Source organism: Genypterus blacodes, unplaced genomic scaffold, assembly GCF_046128005.1.
Source record: "Genypterus blacodes isolate CSIRO-AG114 ecotype Tasmania unplaced genomic scaffold, CSIRO-AGI_Gbla_v1 ptg000215l_1, whole genome shotgun sequence".
Lineage (NCBI taxonomy): Eukaryota > Metazoa > Chordata > Actinopteri > Ophidiiformes > Ophidiidae > Genypterus > Genypterus blacodes.
Genome location: NW_027467014.1, coordinates 1216641 through 1236954, shown reverse-complemented (window position 1 = coordinate 1236954; position 20314 = coordinate 1216641). Strand labels below are relative to the sequence as shown.

At 46.6% G+C, this 20314-nt stretch overlaps 2 protein-coding genes across 3 annotated transcripts in view; one reads left to right on the top strand and one right to left on the bottom strand.

The window, feature by feature from the left end:
- On the bottom strand, window positions 1–2966 carry ccn1 (cellular communication network factor 1). Its single transcript, XM_076170203.1, has 5 exons — window positions 2623–2966; window positions 2192–2417; window positions 1520–1864; window positions 1185–1387; window positions 1–1062 (listed from the first exon to the last, which is right to left on the bottom strand). Exons 1-5 carry the CDS (start codon window positions 2668–2670, stop codon window positions 760–762), a joined length of 1125 nt encoding a protein of 374 aa, XP_076026318.1. The 5' UTR covers window positions 2671–2966; the 3' UTR covers window positions 1–759.
- Window positions 2967–4314: 1348 nt separating this feature from the next.
- The window catches only part of ddah1 (dimethylarginine dimethylaminohydrolase 1), a 60171-nt gene continuing 44171 nt past the window's right edge, over window positions 4315–20314 (top strand). Inside the window, exons 1-2 of one of the 2 annotated variants that reach the window (XM_076170213.1) lie at window positions 4315–4339; window positions 9427–9744. In XM_076170213.1, the coding sequence (XP_076026328.1) occupies window positions 9451–9744 (294 nt within the window). In that variant the 5' untranslated portion in view covers window positions 4315–4339; window positions 9427–9450. Of the gene's footprint in view, window positions 4340–9229; window positions 9344–9426; window positions 9745–20314 lie in introns of those variants that run through there. The other variant, XM_076170212.1, reaches the window with a different exon arrangement.

Here is a 20314-nt window from a genome sequence, read left to right as displayed (position 1 = left end):
TCACGTTTCATAAATAAATCAGTTTTATTTGTAGCATATAAAATTAAATCATTTTACAATTTATTCCAGTATGACACATAATATCCAAATAAAGTAGCTACATTTTTCGATAAATAATATTAATAACAATAATAAAAACACATTCATTCATCCTTTGACATGTTTCGCTTTGTCTTTGCTTTGTCGATGACGGGAGTTTCGATAGCTGCCACAAAACATGAACAGTAATGCCCACGTCAGGAAAGGGGGGAACGCCGCCGCCCACGGCTCGTTAGACGGGTCGGGGGCGGCCGCTGGTCGGTCAGGACACGGGGGGGTTGGGGTGGTACACCAGTTTGAAGTTGCGCGCGTGCATACCATACATATGTACGCGCAAGTCTAACGGGTTTGGGGTTTCATGTCTGATGTTAGAGATCAAAATATACACACAGCAAATTGATAACGACTAACAAATGTACAAAATGTTAATTACACGTTGCTCCGTAACGAAGCTACTCTGGAGGCTCCGTTAATACGAAGCAGTTCTTAGTTGAGATTGCTGATGTAGTCACAGCAAACAGTGCACTTCATAAAGTCCTCATGATGTAAGCCCACAATTCCTTGGGAATCTAGTTACAACAGGAAGCTGGTAGTTGACTGGCAGTCTTATTTACACCCTTTCGCATTCAAACGAACTGCCATTGGCTGCCAATGTTCTCTCTGATCGCTCTCTCTCTCTGTCTTGCGTAGGAGGTTCGCGATGTTCTTCCCCTGTCGCGCTCAGTCTCTGAACTTGTGGATGTCGTTGGAGAGGCGGTAGAAGGGGTAGGAGGCTTCGTTGGCATGGGGACAGTTGTAAGTGCACTTGCAGGACTCGATCATCATGATGTTCTTGTTGAAGGTCTCCCCGTCGTCGCAGCGGAACTTGACGCGGATGGTTCTGGTGTCGTGAGGGGTGCAGCAGCGGCCATCCACGCAGGCGCCGCAGTACTTGGGCCTGTACTTCTTCAGGCTGGAGCAGCCGGCGTAAGTGAACTTCACCGGCTGGCTGGACTTCTTGGTCCTGCTGCATTTCTTTCCTTTCTGTAGAAGAAGAGAGACAACAGAGAGATAGACGTTAGTGATGCTCTTAGACTCAGCAGTGATGGATGTTCAGGGTCACACATGCTGGCATTAGACACAGCAGGGATCTCTCTGGCGCTCACCTTCAGGCTGGAATAAGTTGACTGGGTGCATGGCCGCACTTCACAGATTCTTGTCTCCTTGACCAGTTTGCATTCGCTGTTGTTGTTGGTAACTCTGGTGGAGATGCCTGTCCCACAGGTCTTGGAGCACTGGGACCAGGGTGTGGTTTGGACAATGCACTTGTGGCTTTCGAACATTTGTCCCTCAGGCTGAACTCTGAATGCTGTAGGTAAAAGAAAGAAATGAAACATTAGCAACTTAGCAGCGTGCATGTTTCAAGTGCTTCCACATGGAGGCACTAGAACATCTGTGTGTGACCAGGAATCCAATCTGGCAGAATGAGAAGCTCTCTTACCAGGTAGAGACTTGAGTCCACCCTTGACGATTGAAATGAGCTCGTTCCTGTTGGTGAGATCTCTCTCCAGCTCGTCGGTCATCATGTCTTTGCCAAAGATCTTCTCCAGGATGTCTCTGTCCTTGCCATCGTCGCACACCCACTCTTCGCAGCACTGGCCGGCCACCTTCACCAGCCTGGGGTTGGCGCAGCCCAGGTTGGGCAGGGAGAGTTCCTGCGGGCACAGAGGCACGCAGCCCACAGCCCCGTCTATGCATGTGCACTGGTGTTTACAGTTGGGCTGGAAGCTCTCTCCGTTCTGGTAGATCCTGCTGTTGTACTCGCAAGGTCTGCCCTCTGACTTGGCTGCAGCGGGGGAGAGAAAAAACAGAAGGAAAGGAATGTTATTCTTTCCTGCTCTGCTCAGAGATGTCTGCTGAAGACATCACATGGCTGCCAGATAAGGATCAGTTAAACTGTGAAATTCTTCAGGCTGCCTGAGGAGTCACTTTCCCTCCTCAGTGGGCTGTCTGAGCTTTGAGGTTTAGACTAAGTTTCCTCTCAGCTGCATTCCACAGTGTTGAAATCACACTCAGGTTCTCAAAGACTCCTCCAGACTAAAGGCAGCCCTCGGTTTTTAAACAGCAACACGAAAGGGAGAGCGAGGAGGTGCAGGTCTTGTTGTGTACGTACCTCGGCAGATGCCCCGGGTGGTTGCGGCGGCCAAGCTGGCGCCGAAGTTGCACTCCAGCCCCTTGGTGTGGTCGCAGGGCTCGGTCAGGCTGCAGTCCTCGTTCAGCTGCCGGGCGCAGACCTTGCAGCAGCCGCAGCCGTCCAGCACGACGCTGACGCCGGGCGCGCACCTGGGCATCTCCCGCGGACACTCGCATACGGAGGGGCAGGAGGAGGAGCAGAGGACCTGGACGAGCCAGACAACAAGAGCCCCGTTAGACACCTCAACAACAAAGTCCCGCTACGTAGAAGATCACGCAGAAATGTGTTTTGATCTCCATAATAAACGAGAAAAAGCAGAAACTCTCCCCTTGTAAGACTAAAACAGATCATTTTTAAGAGTAACCTGAAACTTTCCCCCACTTCCAAACAGAGAATAACATCAAACTTACCAGGTTCAAGCTTCCAATGAAGGCAGCGACAATAGTAAGCATCAGCATCTTGGATGTGTGTCGTTCTTGTGCGTAAGAAGAATCCGGATCCCGGGTCGCTTTGTACGTAAACGCAGGTAACGGAGGAGTCCCGAGTGTGTGCGTGCGTGTGTGTGTATTCCCTCAGTCTTCTCCTCTCGGGTAAGTGTCTCTGTCTCTGTAGCCTTGTTTTCTTGCGGGCCTTGGTGATGAAGCTCTCAGTGTGAGGCTCTGTTGCAGTCTGCCGAGCTCCGGCCACCTCCGGCCTTATATACCGCAGAGGGACGCTGACGTCGTTCCTGGGCTGCCTGCTGAACTGTTCCCAAACTATGCCAGGAATGTTTCTCGGCGCATTTTCCATCCCGGGCCGAAGCTCCACCCTGTCTAACCCTCCGCCGCTGCTGCTTCTCCTGCTTCTTCCTTTTTTTTCTTCTTCTCTCTCTCTCTCCTCCTCCTTTTTCTCAAATGGATTTTTCCCCCCTGGATCCCATCTGAACACACTTTTCCGTCGCACATTTTTCCCCTCTTCTTGTTTATCCCCCTGTTCATTTCATTTCTCTCTCTCTCTCTCTCTCTCTCTCTCTCTCTCTCTCTCCACCGCTCTCACATCGCTCGATTACTTCACTTTACTTTAAAAACTATGAAAGTTATAAATGTTTATCCCGCGGTGAATAAACACAACATTGACACCTTTTAATCACGTCATCATTTTATAACAAACCGCGTATCCACCATATTAAAACACATCAAACTCTATAGGATTCTAATATATACGTTATAAAAACACCAGACGGCATATACGAGTACTACAAAGTTACTTATAAGTACTTTAAAGGATATTATAGACTTATAACCACGTCAGGAACGCGTTTGAACAATGCTGAGACAGTGTGTTGTGTAAAATAGCTGTAGGTTTCTCTCACTCCTCCAAGGTGTGTGTGTGTGTGTGTGTGTGTGTGTGTGTGTGTGTGTGTGTATGTGTGTATATACATTGTGTGCGTGTGTGTGTGTGTGTAGGAATACGTGTAACTGTCTATTTCTGTCCCTCCGTCGCCTTTATTCAGAGCGAGCTAAGCGTTTCCAGATGCGCCCCGCAGCTCAGACGTAACCATATGCCCATATTTGGTCTGGCAGTAGCTACATTATTAACATATTTCTCTCCCCTCTGGCCGGCAGCGGACCACAAAGCATTCCTGACAGCTTAAAGGGTTGTTAAATATGTTCTTCACGCAGGGAAATTCCTCTACGTTCATTCCTCGGGGGTAATTTCACTTTTCACGCAATCTGTCCATCGCGTTTCTGGAAGAAGCAAGGGGGGGAGAAGAAGCTAGAGGGGTCCAACTCTCCACAGGAGATGTTTTGTCTAGTGTGTGTGTGTGTGTGTGTGTGGTGAGGGGGGTCTCAATAAGTCCCATTCCTGCCCGAAGTTTAGAAAATTAAACCCGATTGGTGAGAAGTTTTTTCCTTTTGTGTTTTGATTCCGAAGAGAAGTGAAGGAAATGATAAAGACGCAACATGAGCCGCGATTGTTTCCACGCAACCCGGGACGAGGAGACGTTTCCATAGTGAGCGAGGGGGGCGGCGGTGTGTTTACTCTTATAGGTGATCAGGAGCAGGATATTGATCCGCAGCGTAGACACAAAATACAGATGATCGTTACGATGCAGAGCGATTTGACAGCCGTCAGCCTCGATCACCGGTGAGTCTCTGTGTTTCATTTACGTTTCGGGTTTTGTATGTTGTGCATTCGATCAGCTGTGTATGTGTGTGTGGGGTTACAAAACTACGCGCTCCTCATGAAAACTTACTTCTTTACTTCCAGTGTAACCAAAACAGTTATAGGTCCAGACAGAGTTGGTTTGTTGTTGTTGCTGCTCCTGTCAGACCTCATACGTCATATACGTCTATACGTCCCGGTGACCCCACGCGGACCGCACGAGCGCGTTTAGTTAGTGATTTATGGACACATTTTCTCGATTTTCATACTTCCACTTTAAGACACTAGATGGTGATGTGTTAATAATAACTTGTGTGTATTTTATATTCAAACAAGTTACAGTATAACATAAACATTCATGTATAGGATATAGAGTCGCTCGTGTTCGTGTTGATTGTGTTGTTCTGGTTGGACTTGAATAGGTTTTGTGCGTCTTGGTCCAGTTTGAACATACACACACTCACACACACACAGCCCGTTTCATGCGCTCCTGTCAGTGTGGGGTTGGGAGGAAGGTGCGCCCGTGTGTGTGTGTGTGTGGCCTGTTTGGTTGGTTGGTTGTTTGTGCTCTAGTCTAGTGTGTGTATGAACAGCTCTGGATGTTACAGGAGTGTGTGTTCTGTTTCTATTGGCACAAGATTGCAGTGATTTAAATGGATTTATTTCAAGTTTGGGTTTGATTGTCCTCTGATGTGCTGAACTATAAACCCAGTGATCAGACAGTATTGATCTACCATTAAAGTGCAGAAATGTGACGAATGTGATGCAAACAAACTCATATCTCTAATTCTGGCATGAAATGACAAAGAAGCCCCTAAATTGGAGATAAGATAAAGTAAGACATGCATTGTGTCACTGAGTGAAAAAGAGATTCTGTTAATCTCATATTGGATTTAAAGTCTTTTAACCAGCAACTGTGGAATGTAAAGGAATAAAAAGTCCAATATTTCTCTCTGAAGTTTGGTGGAGTCAAAGTACAAAATGGAAACCCTGAGATGTGCATGTACCTGTGCATGTGCACACGTGTGCGTGCGTCCCTGTTAGCTGACATGTGTGTGCAGCTGCGTGTGTGCGGGTGTGTGATGCCTATAGGAAATAGTGTTGTCATTGTACGTCAATGGAGAATAACATGCAGTAATCTTCATTCCATAATTACCCATTCAGTACAGGAAACATTCCAAAATCTGGACATGCGTCTCCATGTAATAATTGCCCTGGTATAATAGTTTCCACTGAGAACCCCCTGTCCTCACAGATATCCACACACATATGGACACTCACTCACTCACTGTTGCCCCTGTAAAGAACAGTTGTGTGAAGTAAGTGATGATTGTGTTGTCCCTGTGGTATGCGGATGTTTTGGTTGCTATGCGTCCAGCAGGGATGCTGAAGCGACTTCAATGTTCACCAAACGTCTACAGAATTGATGTGTTGTGCGGGGTCGCGGCGTCATGGAAACCTATGGTCAGCTCTCCACTGGAAGGTTCATGGTTGAGGAGATGAGGAGCCGTCATCCGGAAGTCTGTGCAGTGCACTGATCGTCCCTCCACTTCCACCGCTTGTGTCCCAGTGACGGATGGAGCGGAGCAGGACAGCACAGGATGTTTAAACAACAAATTCCATTGTGGTGTATTGAAGTGAGATGTGATGAGCGGCCTGCAGTGTGTACCAGCTGCTCTTATTTGCTCCGTCACGTCACGCAGCAGCAGGAAGTCGGTTGAGTTATGGGTCGTTTTTGCGTGTGAAGGTGAGGTCGACTTGTAGAACACAGAGTGGATTCCCGATGAAATATCCCTGTTAATATTTGCTGTCAGGAAGCAGAGCGGATATGAAGCTCACCTTCATGCTGCTGCTTTCTTGCAAAGGAGACGCAGCTTTTACCTTGGGTCTCTGTTATCTTGACACCATTAACCAACCGAAGATTGGAATTTCATAACCCTTTGGCAGGTCAAAGTTGAATGCTGTTGAACTTTGAGCATGGCAGAAGCACCTGTATTACAAGAAGAATGCAGGCAGTCCAGAGGTTTGTTGCCAATATAAGGGCGAGGAAGAACCAGGTCACCTACATCCCAAGAAATCCTACGAATCCTAAAGGTTTATACATTTTTAAGGTTAAGCTTACAACCGCACAACCTTGTTCCAAGTGCAAAACCAGGGAAGACGTATGTATGAATAAGGACAAAGATTGGATCTGCATGACTCGTGTACAGCTGCTGAAGGGAAGGAGGGAAGAAAGTGCAAACTCACTGCTGACTCATGGTGAAAGGTGGAGAAAGTGCATCGTACATAAAGTGCAAAGTGGTGGAAAGCTGTGACAAAGATCGATCGTGATGTAACCGTGATCTGAACCTCAGCACATGATATTACATACACATGGTATGTGCCGTACCTGCTGGGACAGGAGCGCCAATCATGTTTAGTCTCTTTTTTTCTGATGTAGGTTCATATTTCCGATGGAATTCTAAGAATGTCTTTCCCCTCCTCTGCCACGTTTTTAATATCAAGCAGAGCCTTTATTGAGACGCTGCCCGAATTATCCTGAAGGTCTTTGAAATACGATGTGAATCTGGCGAGGAAGAGAACAAAGTTATCCCGAGAAGTGAAAACAGGGTCAAGAACTCAACCGCAGAAAATCCGAAGAATCTCTGTCTCTGTCAGGAGAAATGACAAAAGATGAGCAAGCTTAATGTCTGACAGAGAGACGAAACCAGCAGCTGAAGAGACGCGACAACGCCCCTCTGCTCTGTGGGTCCCTAATGGAATCATGGTTACAGGGGAGTTCAAGATCTGTCTGTCTGCCTGTATGTCTCTCTGATCTATCATACCTGAATTAAGTTGCACTCCTGCTCGGCCAATCAAGTCGTCTCCAGATGAATCAAGCACACCGGATGTAGCTTATCAGGTGTGGGCAGAGCAGGGAGAGATGGAGAACGGCTCCTCTCCTGTTAGGCATTTCCTCTGTTTCCCAGAATGGGCACTTTTGGCAGACAAATAGCCAATCAACCAAGCGCTGATGAAATGTAACAAAAGGCAATTAAGCAACTCCATCCAATACAGTTTATTACAGCTGAAACATGAACTCTTGTCTGACTCAGTTGTAGATTCGGTGCAAATATTACAGCATGCAAATAATGTGGAAAGTAAAAAAAAAAAGGGAAAATACTGTTTGTGTGTGTTGCATACATATGCAATATGTGCCTGTGTATGCACTTAAGTTTGCTTAATATATGTATACGTATGTGAGTATCCTATAAGTTCAATACCAGACGAATCAGAGGTGCAGCTGGGGAGTCACCTCTGTTTTCACTCTGGCTGCACAATGTCCTGGCCAGGTGTGCACAGGAGGGTTTTCCTTCAGCCCAACATTCCTCAAAATGGAGTGAGAACACAGAGGGAAAGAGGAGAAGGAGAGAGAGGGTCTCTCTCACATACCACATTCATCCATGATGTGGAATGATGGAAAAAAAGGAAAGTACGTTTGGGTGGGGGCAGGTGCTGCTGCTTGGAGGGTGCAGGAGGATCCTGGCTGGAGTGGAAAATGGAATGTGGGGCTCCTGGAATGTTCTGAATGTTTCGAGCAGTCGGGGATAATTGAGTGAATCTGGAACAAGAAAAGACAAACTGAGGTCCCGCAGTGGAAGAATGTGCTTCTGGGATGTCTGAAGAAACATTCCATCCATTCAGACAGCTTCACCGGGCCCAGAGCCTTCCTTAGATGGCACCATAGGGAATACTACCCCTCCCCTCTGCACACACACTGACACACACTGCTCTTCCCGATCTGTCTTTCACACTATGGCCCTACAGTTTGTGTAAACAGGTTTTTAAGTCTGCCAGATGGAAAGCTGTTAAATATGACACTAGCTTCCTAAAATACTTCCCTAAAGATATTTTGTTATTGTTTTGGGGTTTTTTTTATGTCCGGCTATGAATCTCAGGATATAGCAGCAGCATTTAAACTCCAGTCGGGAAAGAAGCATTCAATTTTGATATGAGGGCAAAGTGATATATGAGGGCAGTGTCAGCAATCTGGAAATGTGCAGTTGGAGGGTGATTAAATGAAATAACAAAAACAAAACCCCAAAACAGAGATAGGCGTTTCATCCAGGTTCATTCAGAGAGTTATGTGCAGCATAAGGTCAGTTACTATAGTTTCTCCATCTTATCTCTTGAGATAAAATGCATTGTTCCATCCATGATGCTATCTTGAGCTACCGGCTATGTTTTACATCCTAATCTGCAGCCTTCAGTTCAAAGCAGTGGAGTAATATTTATAATATTTGCCTCTGAAATGTAGTAAATCAAAAGTGACTCAACATATTACATGGGGGGGGTTGCTGTTGTCCTTGACAGCAGACAGGACAATCTTGACATTTCTGCCAAAGCTCCCAATTTTCAACTGTTTTGTAGAGAGACATTAAGAGATAATCTTAATTAAAATAAGAATATTAATTAAATAGAATTAAAAAAATAATTACAAATTATTTTGTAAGAAACTAGGTGAAAATGAGCGTAATTTGAAAAAAGAAATTTGAAAAAATCGGCAAAATTTTGGAAAGCAAATTGAATTCAAGAAATTTGGAAATAAATTGCGTGCTCAGTTATATTTAAATATTTTATATATATACGTATACAGTATATATCACATACAGTATTTACAGATTCAGAAAACAAATTCCACTTCTGACTAATTCCCACAGGAACCAAGTGTGACCACAGCACCGTCAGCTCACATTGTACAGGAACATAAAGACACATATAGATGATACATGTAGAGAAACGCCATGATCAAGTCCAGCTGATCGATCCAGAGGGTCACGTGCTCCGGGCTGATCAGCAGCCTTGTTGTCACTTGTTGGCGCTTCAGCCTCGCTCAGTTACGCGCGTCACTCACACGCAGCCCGGTTTGACTGTCGCTCGCGCGCCTGAACGCCGAAGCGAAACCTCAAACTCTCCAAAGTGGGAGGAAGAAGCAGCCAACAGCGGGTTAACTGACTCAGCGCCTCTCATTCATTCTCTGACTTTGGTCTTTGGGTCCTTTTTTTATTTTGTTTTTCTCCCCCCTACAGATTTCATCGTGCCAAAGCAAAAACATGGCTGGTTTGCTGGAACGTTTTGGCTGTTACACCCACGCCGTCGTCCGGGGAGCCCCGGCGTCTCTGGCCACGGAGGCGCTCCGGAGCGTCCAGGCGGAGGTGGACATTGCCAAGGCGCAGGGGGAGCATCAGGCGTACGTGGAGGTGCTGAGGAACAGACTCGGGCTGGAGGTGGTCGAGCTCCCCGCGGACGAGACGATGCCGGACTGCGTGTTCGTGGAGGACGCGGCGGTGGTGTGCGGCGACACGGCGCTCATCACCCGACCCGGAGCGGAGAGCAGGAGGAAGGAGGTAGGACCCATGATTCACGGTGTGGAGATAAAAAGTTTGATGTGGAGGGAAGAGTGGAGCGTGAACCTCCCTCCATTGTCTGTGCTGCTCATTTAGCCGAGAATACAAAGGCTGCAGTGATGCTGGATTTAGAGGGAAATAAGATGTTTCTCCCTTTGTGATTCATACTTAATATTGCAACCCTTTGATATGCAAATGAGATCCGTTTCCAAAACCAAATGCCTGGAACCAACTTCACTTTGGCTGCAGATATCAGCATCAGCGCTGTGAGATCATTATCAATCAGTGTATCCTCGCGTCAGCCGGTACAAAGGAATATGGTGATTAGTTTCCAGGCAACGCCCATTTCAAATCCCACCGATAGTCAATAAATGGCTGAAGCCAAAATTAGGATTAGAATAGTTTGTTCAGTATGTGGACCCGCACCTTCTGCCTTCTCATAAACATGCAGAGGTTTACAGATGATCACATTTCTGTTTATTGCTTATGCGGGTTATATTTCACCGAATGTCGCAAACAGACTCAATGTTTTGCTTTATATCGTGAAAAGTCTGGGATTTCTCAAGATTGCTTTTCCTCACACTCACCAATAAACCCACAAACTGACGCGTACATATACAAGAGCAGATTTATCCGATTAAAATGTGACGTCAAAGGCTAAATGAAAGTTTGTGGTCAGGTGGATGATGGTTATGCACTTCCCCACGGTGACCTTTACACCCTGTTACAAAGTGTTGGGCAGGCATTCTAGGTTGGAGGTAGCTTTTGCTGAAGCTGTAGATTATTAACCATCAGCAACAATAGTGTCTCCTCTCTGAAATTCCCAGGCCGGTGCAGTTTGGTTATTGTCTCTTCTGGCCATGAAACCTTGTCTGTATGACATCATCTTTACTCTATACATGTTGATATGTTACAACCAGTATTTGCAGTATAGCACATTTGTTTATTCATACAGAATTAACAGACTAGCAGCTCGTTAAGGTTCCGTGGGTGCTGCCTGTCGTCGTCTTCTTCGGTGTTTGATCCGGGCTTTGTGTTTTCCAAAGCGCCCGCCGCTCAGGCTGGGGTCAAACAGGTGTTGTGGAATCCCACACAGCTGGCTGGCACAGGTGGTCTCGCTCTCTCCACTCGGTTATAAGCGGAGGTGAGAGCAGGTTTCACTTCTAACCGCGGTGTTCATATAGTAAGCAAAGATTGAGGAACGTGGCACTTCCTCATTTTGGAGGAGCTGTTGTGCTGCTGTTGTAAACGTCTTGAAGAACGAGTTACTCTACATTCATTGGCACCGTCCTGTTGGCATCTCCAGTCTACTCTACGCCTCCTTTGTGGTTTTGGATGAAGTTAGTTCTCTACCTTGCTTCCTCATTCGTCCCCGCGTTCCCTTAAATGTGCATGTTCACATACTCCTCGTCACCTAAAGGCCGTCTTCTGTGTGTCCAGAACATCCTTCAAGTCACTGGATATGGTCCAGGGCTTGCTGGGCCTTCGTAACGGGCACAGTTGCGCCAACACGGAAGGAGATGCATTGATGTCATCTCCACCCGGCTCACAGAGAACATCCCAGTCAAACCGTCCTGTCGAGCCTGATTTACCTCCAGTGATCTCCTCCTCCTCTACCTCCCCCTCCTCCTCCTCCCTGTGCTAATGGATGCTGGCTGTCTCAGTAACATACTGTGGGGTTGTGATCTGATCTGCCTCCAATGCTTTACCGTCCCTTGCTGTACAGTTAAAGTGCTAAAACGTTGCTCGGGGTTGATGCGCCCAGTTCCTCTGAGTAAATGTTCCGAGGGATTTGTCACACGAATTAACGACGAGTGCTGATGGACTTCCTGAGCCCAACTGTCTGGCAGATAAAGGAGTGAATCAGGAGAAAAAGGAACGCAAACCACAGTTGTTCCACTCATTCCACTGTTGGATTGCCGATCGAGGTTATAGCTGCACTGTAGTGAGGCTGTGTGTGTCTGTGTGTGTCTGTCTGTGTGTGTGAATGACAATGAGGGGGAAACGCTAGGACTGCTTCCGTGAAAGCCGCTGTCATTTCACATCAGAGTCACTTTGCCCGGCTGGCTGCTGCTAATGGTCCCCGGCCTCTCTGGCAGCGGAGGGTATTGATTGAAAAGCTTTGGCGCTGCTCCCTTCACCCGCCGTAGATTTATTTATGCTGAGTGATCATATACCATTAGCACTCTGCACAAACCCTTTCTCCAATTTTGACCGTGGAGAATGCCGTTTTCAAATCCAGGTTTTGTCCCGTGGGAGACGGCGGCTGGGACGAGTGAAGAACCGGCAAAATGGGAAGGTGCGATATCGTAATTAACGCGCTAACAAAGGAGGCCACAGGTTGATCTCAGGAGAAGTAGGATGTTTTATTATCAGATGCTTGAAGTCGGAGTGAGGTATCATTTTCTGCAATCATCATCTGTCATTATCTTCAACAGATTGAGCGTTTGGCGGTAGCGTGGGTGGAAACGCTTTGTACTGCGGCTAAGTTCATGTGGCGGCCTGAGGGAGAGAGAGTGAACAATTGGCATTTTTAATTATTGTAACGCCGTCTCGCATTAACGCCAACCACGAGTGATGCTTGGAACGGCGATTAACCTCTTGGTCATCGCTCGTCTAGGGCTGCCGGGCATGGCGAGCGCTTCGTCAGACCACGAAAGTGTTTGATCTGTAATATCCGCGGGGCTACTCCTGCTGATGAAGGAGGCGCGAGCAATAGCAAGGGCGATGGGATGGATTGTTACCGGCTTAACTCAAGAGCCGGTAAGTCACGTCAGCCAGGATGCCGTGGTGTTTATAGCCCGATTATTGATGTGCAGGCGGCGTGGAGAGTGTTTTAATCCTCCTGTTTGTCACAAGCAGAGATGGAAAGTCTCTAAGTACAGTTTTGAGGTCGAGTTCTTTCTTCTTCTCCCTTTTCAAACACTTGAGACGTGATCTTGCATGGTTTAGAAAGGATCTTATTTGAAAGTGTGAAAATCCCCCAAGATTTCAGATGGGCGGTTTCTCCAAACACCTCTGATGTTGTTAGATGGAAGACCGTCAATGATTTCATCTCAAACTCTCCGAAATGTTGAAACGTATCCGGTTCCTCACACTTTAGGGTGACAACTTTGTGTCTGGAATCCGGGGGATTTTTATGATTGAGAGATGAATTTGTAGCACAGACATGTTAACTCATCAATACCTTCTGATGGGGAACATTCATTTACAATGAGAACTCACGAGATAAGATAATACTTCATCATTCATCCCTTTTTGCCTTTAAGTGTCTTGCGTTTGCTAGTATTTGCTGCCATCTCACCAAGGCTGAGAACACGCGGCATCCATGCCATGTTTATCGTCCGTCTTTACCCCCCCAACCCCCTCGCCTTTCCGGCTCCCTGGATGGCAGATTTATTTATCTGCCTGAGCTTCACTCGGGTGCCACATTCATTCCCCTACCTGGTGTGTTAAGTAAACAAACTGAAGGAGCTGGTTCCACCTCAGGACAGTGAACGCGGCGCCAGAGTGCAGCGACGGCAGATAAATAATCCTGCCCGAGCCGCTTTGACGCCGTTTTGACACGATACAGCACGTGTGTCGTTGTGTGTCCTTCAAAACGTCTCTTGTTGTTTGGGGGAATGAATCTGTTTGCATTCATGGAGCAGAGGTGGAGGAAAGATGGACGGATGCAGCAAACATGAGTGAGATTCTGAATCATCACATTAATATTTTACAGAAAAAGTGAAAATAGTTGTTTTGCTTTTTTCTTGGTTCTTTTAAAATGAAACCAGAATGTGTGGAGGTGGAAGAAGGAAGTGAACTTAATTACTGTGATCAATGAGTCTCTTTCGTCTTGACAAAACGCCCTTTCACCCTCAAGGTTCAGTCAAGGTGTTTGCCTGGTCTATTACCATGACGCCGCCGTGCTGCACTCACACGTATACCATTACTTATACATGTTGACTTCTGACATCCCTGTTCTCCGCTGATGGGGATGAAGGATGGGAGTCGATCTTCATCACATAATTACCTCTGACTTTTCAGCAGCTCGGCATGTAGATGAGACAAACGGCACGACGCCGCATCCTAATGCGCCGCTATAAGTTCAGCATCAGAGACGACGAAGATCGATTTTCTAGTAACAACACACATCCAGGGTGACTTTAATTGGACGAGTCTGTTTTCTACCCACAAAGATTAATGACCCGCCACGGGGAAATGGATTTTTTATAGCCCGCGTCGCCGGTCAAGGCCTCATCTGTGCTTCAGTCTCTCTATTCTCAGCCTCTCCATCTTCCATTTGCAGCTGTCACTTTGTCACTTTCTGTTATGAATGAAGAGATTGTCACCGCTCGTCCCCCCCAGTAATCTGGCCGCTTGGTTAACTTTTGTAATTTAATTTGGACTCATGAGGATCTTATATCAGGGGGCTGCCAGCTTTTGTCTAAAGTTGAAAAGGGGGAAGATTGAAACGTCATGGAAACAATTCAATAGGAGGATGAATGTGGGAGAACAGTGTTGAGCTTCTATTTGTGTAAAGATTGTCTAATTTCAATTCTGTACCCTTCTTTTGCTTCACTCTGTAGATGATTAACTGGTCGGTTATCAAATTTAGAGGACTGAGTCACTTTTTAGCGATTGATGGGAAGGCTCGTAGCGTTTCCCTTTGTTTCCTTCCATCAGACTTAATGAAATAAGTTACCCAGCGTTCATTTTAAGCGTGCAGGAGTATCTAATCCATTACGCGGTGTGTTTTAAAAGCCTCGTTATTAAAGGAAACGGTCGACTCAGGGGGAAGAGAATTCTGTGAACTCCAGACTGCCGCACCGCTGTGTGAGACGCTCCAACAAAAGGGCCCCAGTTAATTATTCAAAAACACTAAACCTTCGCTTGAAAAGCTCAATCAAATCAAGCTGAAATGTCTGTGGCTGCCAAATTTGCTTGGAATAGATTGGGGAAAAGTCCAACGATAACAGAACCCTGCTATCAGCTAAGATAACAGTGGTTTAATTTGACAGATTTGAGGTCGGATCTTCCTGTAAGGTCATCGGGAAAGCATTTGTCAGGCAGTTTAAAGAGCTTTACCTGTTCTTCAGGTGTCTAAAGGTCGTAGGTCAGCCTGCCCGGTGCATTAATACTGAACACTGCAAGAGATAAATGACAGGAATAGAGAAGCACTTATACATTTTTCATTTTAACGCATCGCTAAGTAATAAGCACACGCACACACACTGAGCGTCGTGCTTTTACACACATCGTCACATTTCAAGCTATTATCTCAAACGCCTTTGCCTCATATTCAAACTTCTAATGTGTTTATCAGCGTGATGAATGTGGCTTTGATGTAATTGAACACCCGAGTGTTGATCGTGTCCCGGTGTTTTGTTTTTTTCCCCCCACGTCTGCTGACCTTAATCACTGTCATTGATCGTCCGTGTTTGTCTGACCGTCCTGACAGTCTGACCTTCACCGTCTCCACTTATCCATAAATTTAAGAAGAATGAATCAATTATGGCGTCATGCACCTATAAAAGAAATGAAATACTATGCGTTGAAGTATTCAGTCTGTGGGAGGTGAACGTCTGCCTGAAAAGGTGTACCAACACTCCCAGCTGACCTCTCCTGACCTTCACAGCACATCTGTGTGTTAATGAAAGGGCAGGATTTCATTTCCCTGTAATGAAACTGAAATTAAGGATGGGTCTCTTGGGGGGGAAAAGAGAGATGGATTGACGCGGCAGTCGCTCTGTTCCTCTTTGCTCTGCCGCGGCTCACTAATGGGCCTCGACGCTCAATCTGGCACCGATGACTCGTTTGCTTCACTCTCATAATCCCACTCGTGCCGTTGGCTCGGACACGGCTCGGTGACTTCATATCCCGGGCTTCAGGTTTGCCGACTGACTCTCCCCCGTCTGACGGGGAAAAGTCTAATTGCCTTGAAGCTGAAATTCCCGGGAGATCTTTCACGCTTTGATACACACATTTTCCAACAGCAACTGAGATCCTTGGGTTTAATCCCGTGAGGTGAATGAATCTACAAATCAAATCCTAATAACTGTGATGATGGAAGTATTTAAAGGACACACAGCTGTAGTTACAATCAACACCTATAATGGTACAGGACTGTGAGCAGTTACCGTAAGTTAAACGTAACGCAGCCGGCACATAATGATCCCCAAGTGCTGAGAAATGGGTTGAAACACGACCGGAGGACCCGAGGTGGCAATTTAAGTCTCGGAACAGGGCGGAAAGTTCTGCCCCACAGACACAATATTTAGGTCACGTTTGCGCAGACGTAATATTTAGGTTGGGCCCTTTGGCGTTTATGCGTCTGTGCGGCCCCCCTTTCCGGTCACGCCCCCACCCCATCTTGTTTTGACTAGACAGGCCTGCAGATGCGGATTCCTTTCCTCTCCGTCCTCCGTGATCTTCTGTGACTTCCTCAATTGCATCGACCTGGTTTCCTTCAGGGGGGACTTGACATCCGTGTGTGAATGGGGCGAGGAGAGGAGGAGGGGGGAGGCACCTGGAGCCCACCGGTAGCATGTGTTGGATGGAGGTCAACGTGCCTTCTCCAACTGCCTGTCACATTCCTACCACATTTAACCTGCCCTTCCTCTCACTGTTTGTCTGTCTGACTCATCGTCTGGCGTGCAGAATCACAGCACTGTTTCCTCTCCAGCTCTCCCTCTCTCTCTCTCTGTCTCTCTCTCTCCTATGTCGAGGACAGCAAGTGAATTTTTGGAAGCCGTTAACATTGACACCGCTGTAGTCTGCCACCTCGCTGTGGGCCAAACTCTGGCTCCGGTCTTACTCACGTCGAGCTGCTTACGCGTACGCCTCCGAACTTGTGATTCAGTTTCCAGTTTGTCGTGGGCGATACAGTGACGCTTACGTCCGACAACAGGAGAACGCGATAACACTGACAGTAAATAGCGAATTGGAGTTCACGGAAAACCAAGAAGTGAGGTCATTTAAAAATGTAATATCGTATTGCGATTATACTCGACAATATTAGGTAAACATATTGTGTGAGTTTGTATATGACTGAAAATAAAGGATGTTTTACAGCTCTTTATGTGAACTAGCAGCAGTTTAGGGTCGCCCAATCCCCAAATTATTTCTGCTTTGAGACAGGAGCAAAGTAATACATGTACATACAGTTAAATACATACAGCACAGTTGCAACGTGCTTTTGTCTGTTCTGTCCTCTATGAGTCGGTCAATAGGTGCTGCGCTCATGTGAAGCTTGTGTAACATGGAGGTTAGTGTGAACACCCCACCCTTCAGTCACCTTGTGCTCCGCCCCCCCTCGCTGCCCCGGGTTCACCCAGCGCCCGGGCAGCGCAGGGCCGCGGCCTGCCCGTCTGCCAGACAGCTGCGGGACACTCGCGAACAGGAGCTCCTCTCAGCCTCGGCCCCGGGCCGGATGACCGGGTCACGCTCTCCGCCATCGCCGTGGGTGTGTGAACGTCTGGTTTGGTATGCGAGACGGAGGAATGGAAGACACAGGAAGCGGGCCAGGCTCAGTGGGTTTGAGAGAAGTCGCAGCGAGGTCAGGTGCGGCACAGCGCTGAGCCAAGACAAAAGCCCTTTTCTGGATACAAGTCCCATCATTTCTAATACAAATATTATGCTTTCCTGCTCGCTGCTTCCTATATTCATCTGCCGGCGTCTGAGTGGGATCCGTTCCTGCACAGAGAGAAAGAGGAACAGAGCAGATGGAGTAAACTCTGGGGACGCTTGAGTTCTATATGTTCGCGGATGCCGATTTTGTAGCTCGCAGTGAGAGCGTCGTTACTCAGTGTTGATACAGTCATTGTTTACATGCATTGAATAGTAATGCTTACTGCAATTAAAGGCAAAACGTAATTAAGCTGCATACATGGACTGGATCAACCAAGAGAGGCGTAGAGTCTGCCCGTTGATACCGTGCATGGTGAGGTGGTCATACTGCAATTAAGACGTTTACATGCCTGAATAAGTCGAGTTTCTGCCTTAGTGGCAGTATAATCAGACTGCAAACTAGTTTCTCTCTCCCTTCCGTCTGGGTGGGGGTGTGTGTTGTGTTGGTAAGGATGCGGTGCCAAACAGAATGCAGTTTCGCAAGGCTTTCCTCAGCAGTCTTCTTCTTCTCGCCTGTCGGCCCTCTTTGTGAGTTATGGTTAAATGCCCAGTTTCTCTTTCAGCCGGTGAACAACAACAACAGCTTTTACTGCCTTCATTTCCATTCAAAGCACGCCGTCCTCCACCACTGCTAAGAACTTTGACACTGCGACTCCCGATTCGTCAAACTTCCTGGGCTTATTTTGCGGCCAGCGTCCGTTAATTTGTTGATAATATATTGTGATAAAGACATGGGCACGGCTGGATTTGTGCTTATTTTCCCGGAAAGCTGTTTGCGTGTGACGCTGTATTGTGAAGCACTTTAGCATCCAAACACCACAGGATTGCTTCTAAGATGATGGAGCTTCAATATCCAGCACCGACAACTCTATCACATTAAAACCCTTCTGCCCATTGCTGTGATTCCTTTCACAGTATTGTTTGTTTTCTTTATTCATACTTCAACCTACAGAGATTCAAACATCGAACTGTTCAGAATATTCTAGACATTGTTGCTGTAACTTATGGTGTTCATATCTTTCATATTTTCTGAAATATTTAAATATTTTCTATCTCCGCTTCTTTTTCAGCATTTCAAATTTGGTAGTTTTGTGTGAGATCCAGTTGTTCCACATGAGGTTTTCAGGCGTTTTCTGCCTTCACACTGACTCATCGTGGCGTCTCTGCTTAATTGGCCACACCTGTTCATAAACAGATAGAAGCTTCAAATGATTTGAGCGTTAGCTGTCACTCAAACTGCTTGTCATTTCTACGTACTTTCCGGTACAGAAACCATTCAGACATTTTTCAGGCTGCAACTTTTCAGGCACTTCTTCAGCATTCGGCCAAAACCTTTCAGCAACTGCTATCACAGTGCATTTTCTTCTGGAAATGCGTTTCTAGTTTGTAACCAGTTTGATATTTCGACCACCGCCTGTTTTTGTTGATTATCCCTCTGTTTCTTCAGCTTCCACAGCCAGACACAGGTGGGAGCCTGTCAGGGACCCCCTCACATCCCTCTTGTAATTAACACAAAGAGGTTTGGCACAATGGTGCTTTTTCCCCCCCCAGTTGGCACTCGGCACTGACAGAACATGAAAGGATCTCACTTCAGACGGCTTAAATCACCTGCTCTCCTGAATGAGCTCATCGCGGTTTGAATAATGTAATACTGCGGCGTGAACAGGACCGGGCGGCGGCCAGTGAGATAAGTGTTGTAGGCAGGGATGATGGAGCCATGAGTGTTGAAAGGATGCGGTGGAATTGTTTTTTTTTGGATCGACCCAGAGTGTGTGTGTGAGAGACTTGGAGGTAAGGGAGCTTTACGATAAGGTGAGCGATGAAGTCTGAAAGAGGAATTACACCAGATTGAGGCTTCTTCTGCACTTTCCCTTGAGAAAATGTTCTAATTGCTTCTGTTTCATTCGGCCCTCCATGTCACATCCAGTCTAGCGAGTTTTAACCTCACCCCTTCCTGTCCTATTACCTGGGTTTCGTGAACTCAACCTCTCAACATAACCTGACCTTTCAGATCATTCAAGTCTGTCAGAGCCTAACTAGCAGTCCTGCCTGTATATGAGCAGGTTCAAGGAGAAACATCTCAAGTCATTTGTGTCCATTACTAACCACTAAAAAGTTGTCAAAGTTGCCATAGTTGAAGTTGGCACAAGAAATTAATCCGTTAAGACAAACCATAGGTCTTGAAAAGTATAAAAACTGTCAACGTTTTTTGCACTTCTGTTGGTCCATAGGTGTGCAGAGCTGCAGCTGTTTAGGAGGAGGCCTTAAACTAGAGTGACGGGACCTAAAATGACCCGTTTTCACTCAGTGCTCACAGTGGTGCTCCAGCTAGGTTGTTTAGATGATGGTCAATGTGATTTTTGCACATTCATGCATTTGAAAGTTTTCATAAAGGACCCTTGAGTCTTAAAATAAGAAATCGGAAATCTGTATAATTTGCCTGCTTGAAGAATATTATGGATTGAAGTGTTCATCCTCATTGATTGCTTTGCTTATTTGATGAGATGGAGATAATTTTCAATGTTCAGAATTAATCTAAAGCAGCGGGCGTGTGATTTAAACCAACTTCCACAAAGTTAGCATCTGCAGACATACTCACACACCCCCCATCCGTCCTTCTAGTTTACTTGTGGAGACGCCCCTGCACTCCATCATGTCAGTCTGTCTCAATTGTTGGACGGTGTCCTGGGAGGACAAGCTAATGCAGGACTCATGTTTTCCTTATCAAGGCAGCGCCGTCTTGTTTAAAATGCAAACGTTCCTCTGCACTTTGCTTCGCCCGGGCACAAACACGTCTGCACCACTCTCACACTTCATAGCGTCGAGGCAATATTGTTTCCAAATTATCTCTGTGGTGGGAACACAAAGCGATTCATCTTCTGCTTTATCCCTGTCATTGTTTGTTTCTCTTGTTTGTGTGTCTTGCCTGTGAGATTTACTCGCCTCGCTCCCCCACAAA

What these genes read in the sequence shown, in the direction of transcription:
- ccn1 (XM_076170203.1), bottom strand. Translation starts at nt 2,670, where the DNA reads ATGCTGATGCTTACTATTGTCGCTGCCTTCATTGGAAGCTTGAACCTG. An exon ending in CACCCGGGGCATCTGCCGAG is followed by an intron (nt 1,865 to 2,191) that starts GTACGTACACAA and finishes CCCCCGCTGCAG; the next exon opens with CCAAGTCAGAGGGCAGACCT. An exon ending in CAACTTATTCCAGCCTGAAG is followed by an intron (nt 1,063 to 1,184) that starts GTGAGCGCCAGA and finishes CTTCTTCTACAG; the next exon opens with AAAGGAAAGAAATGCAGCAG.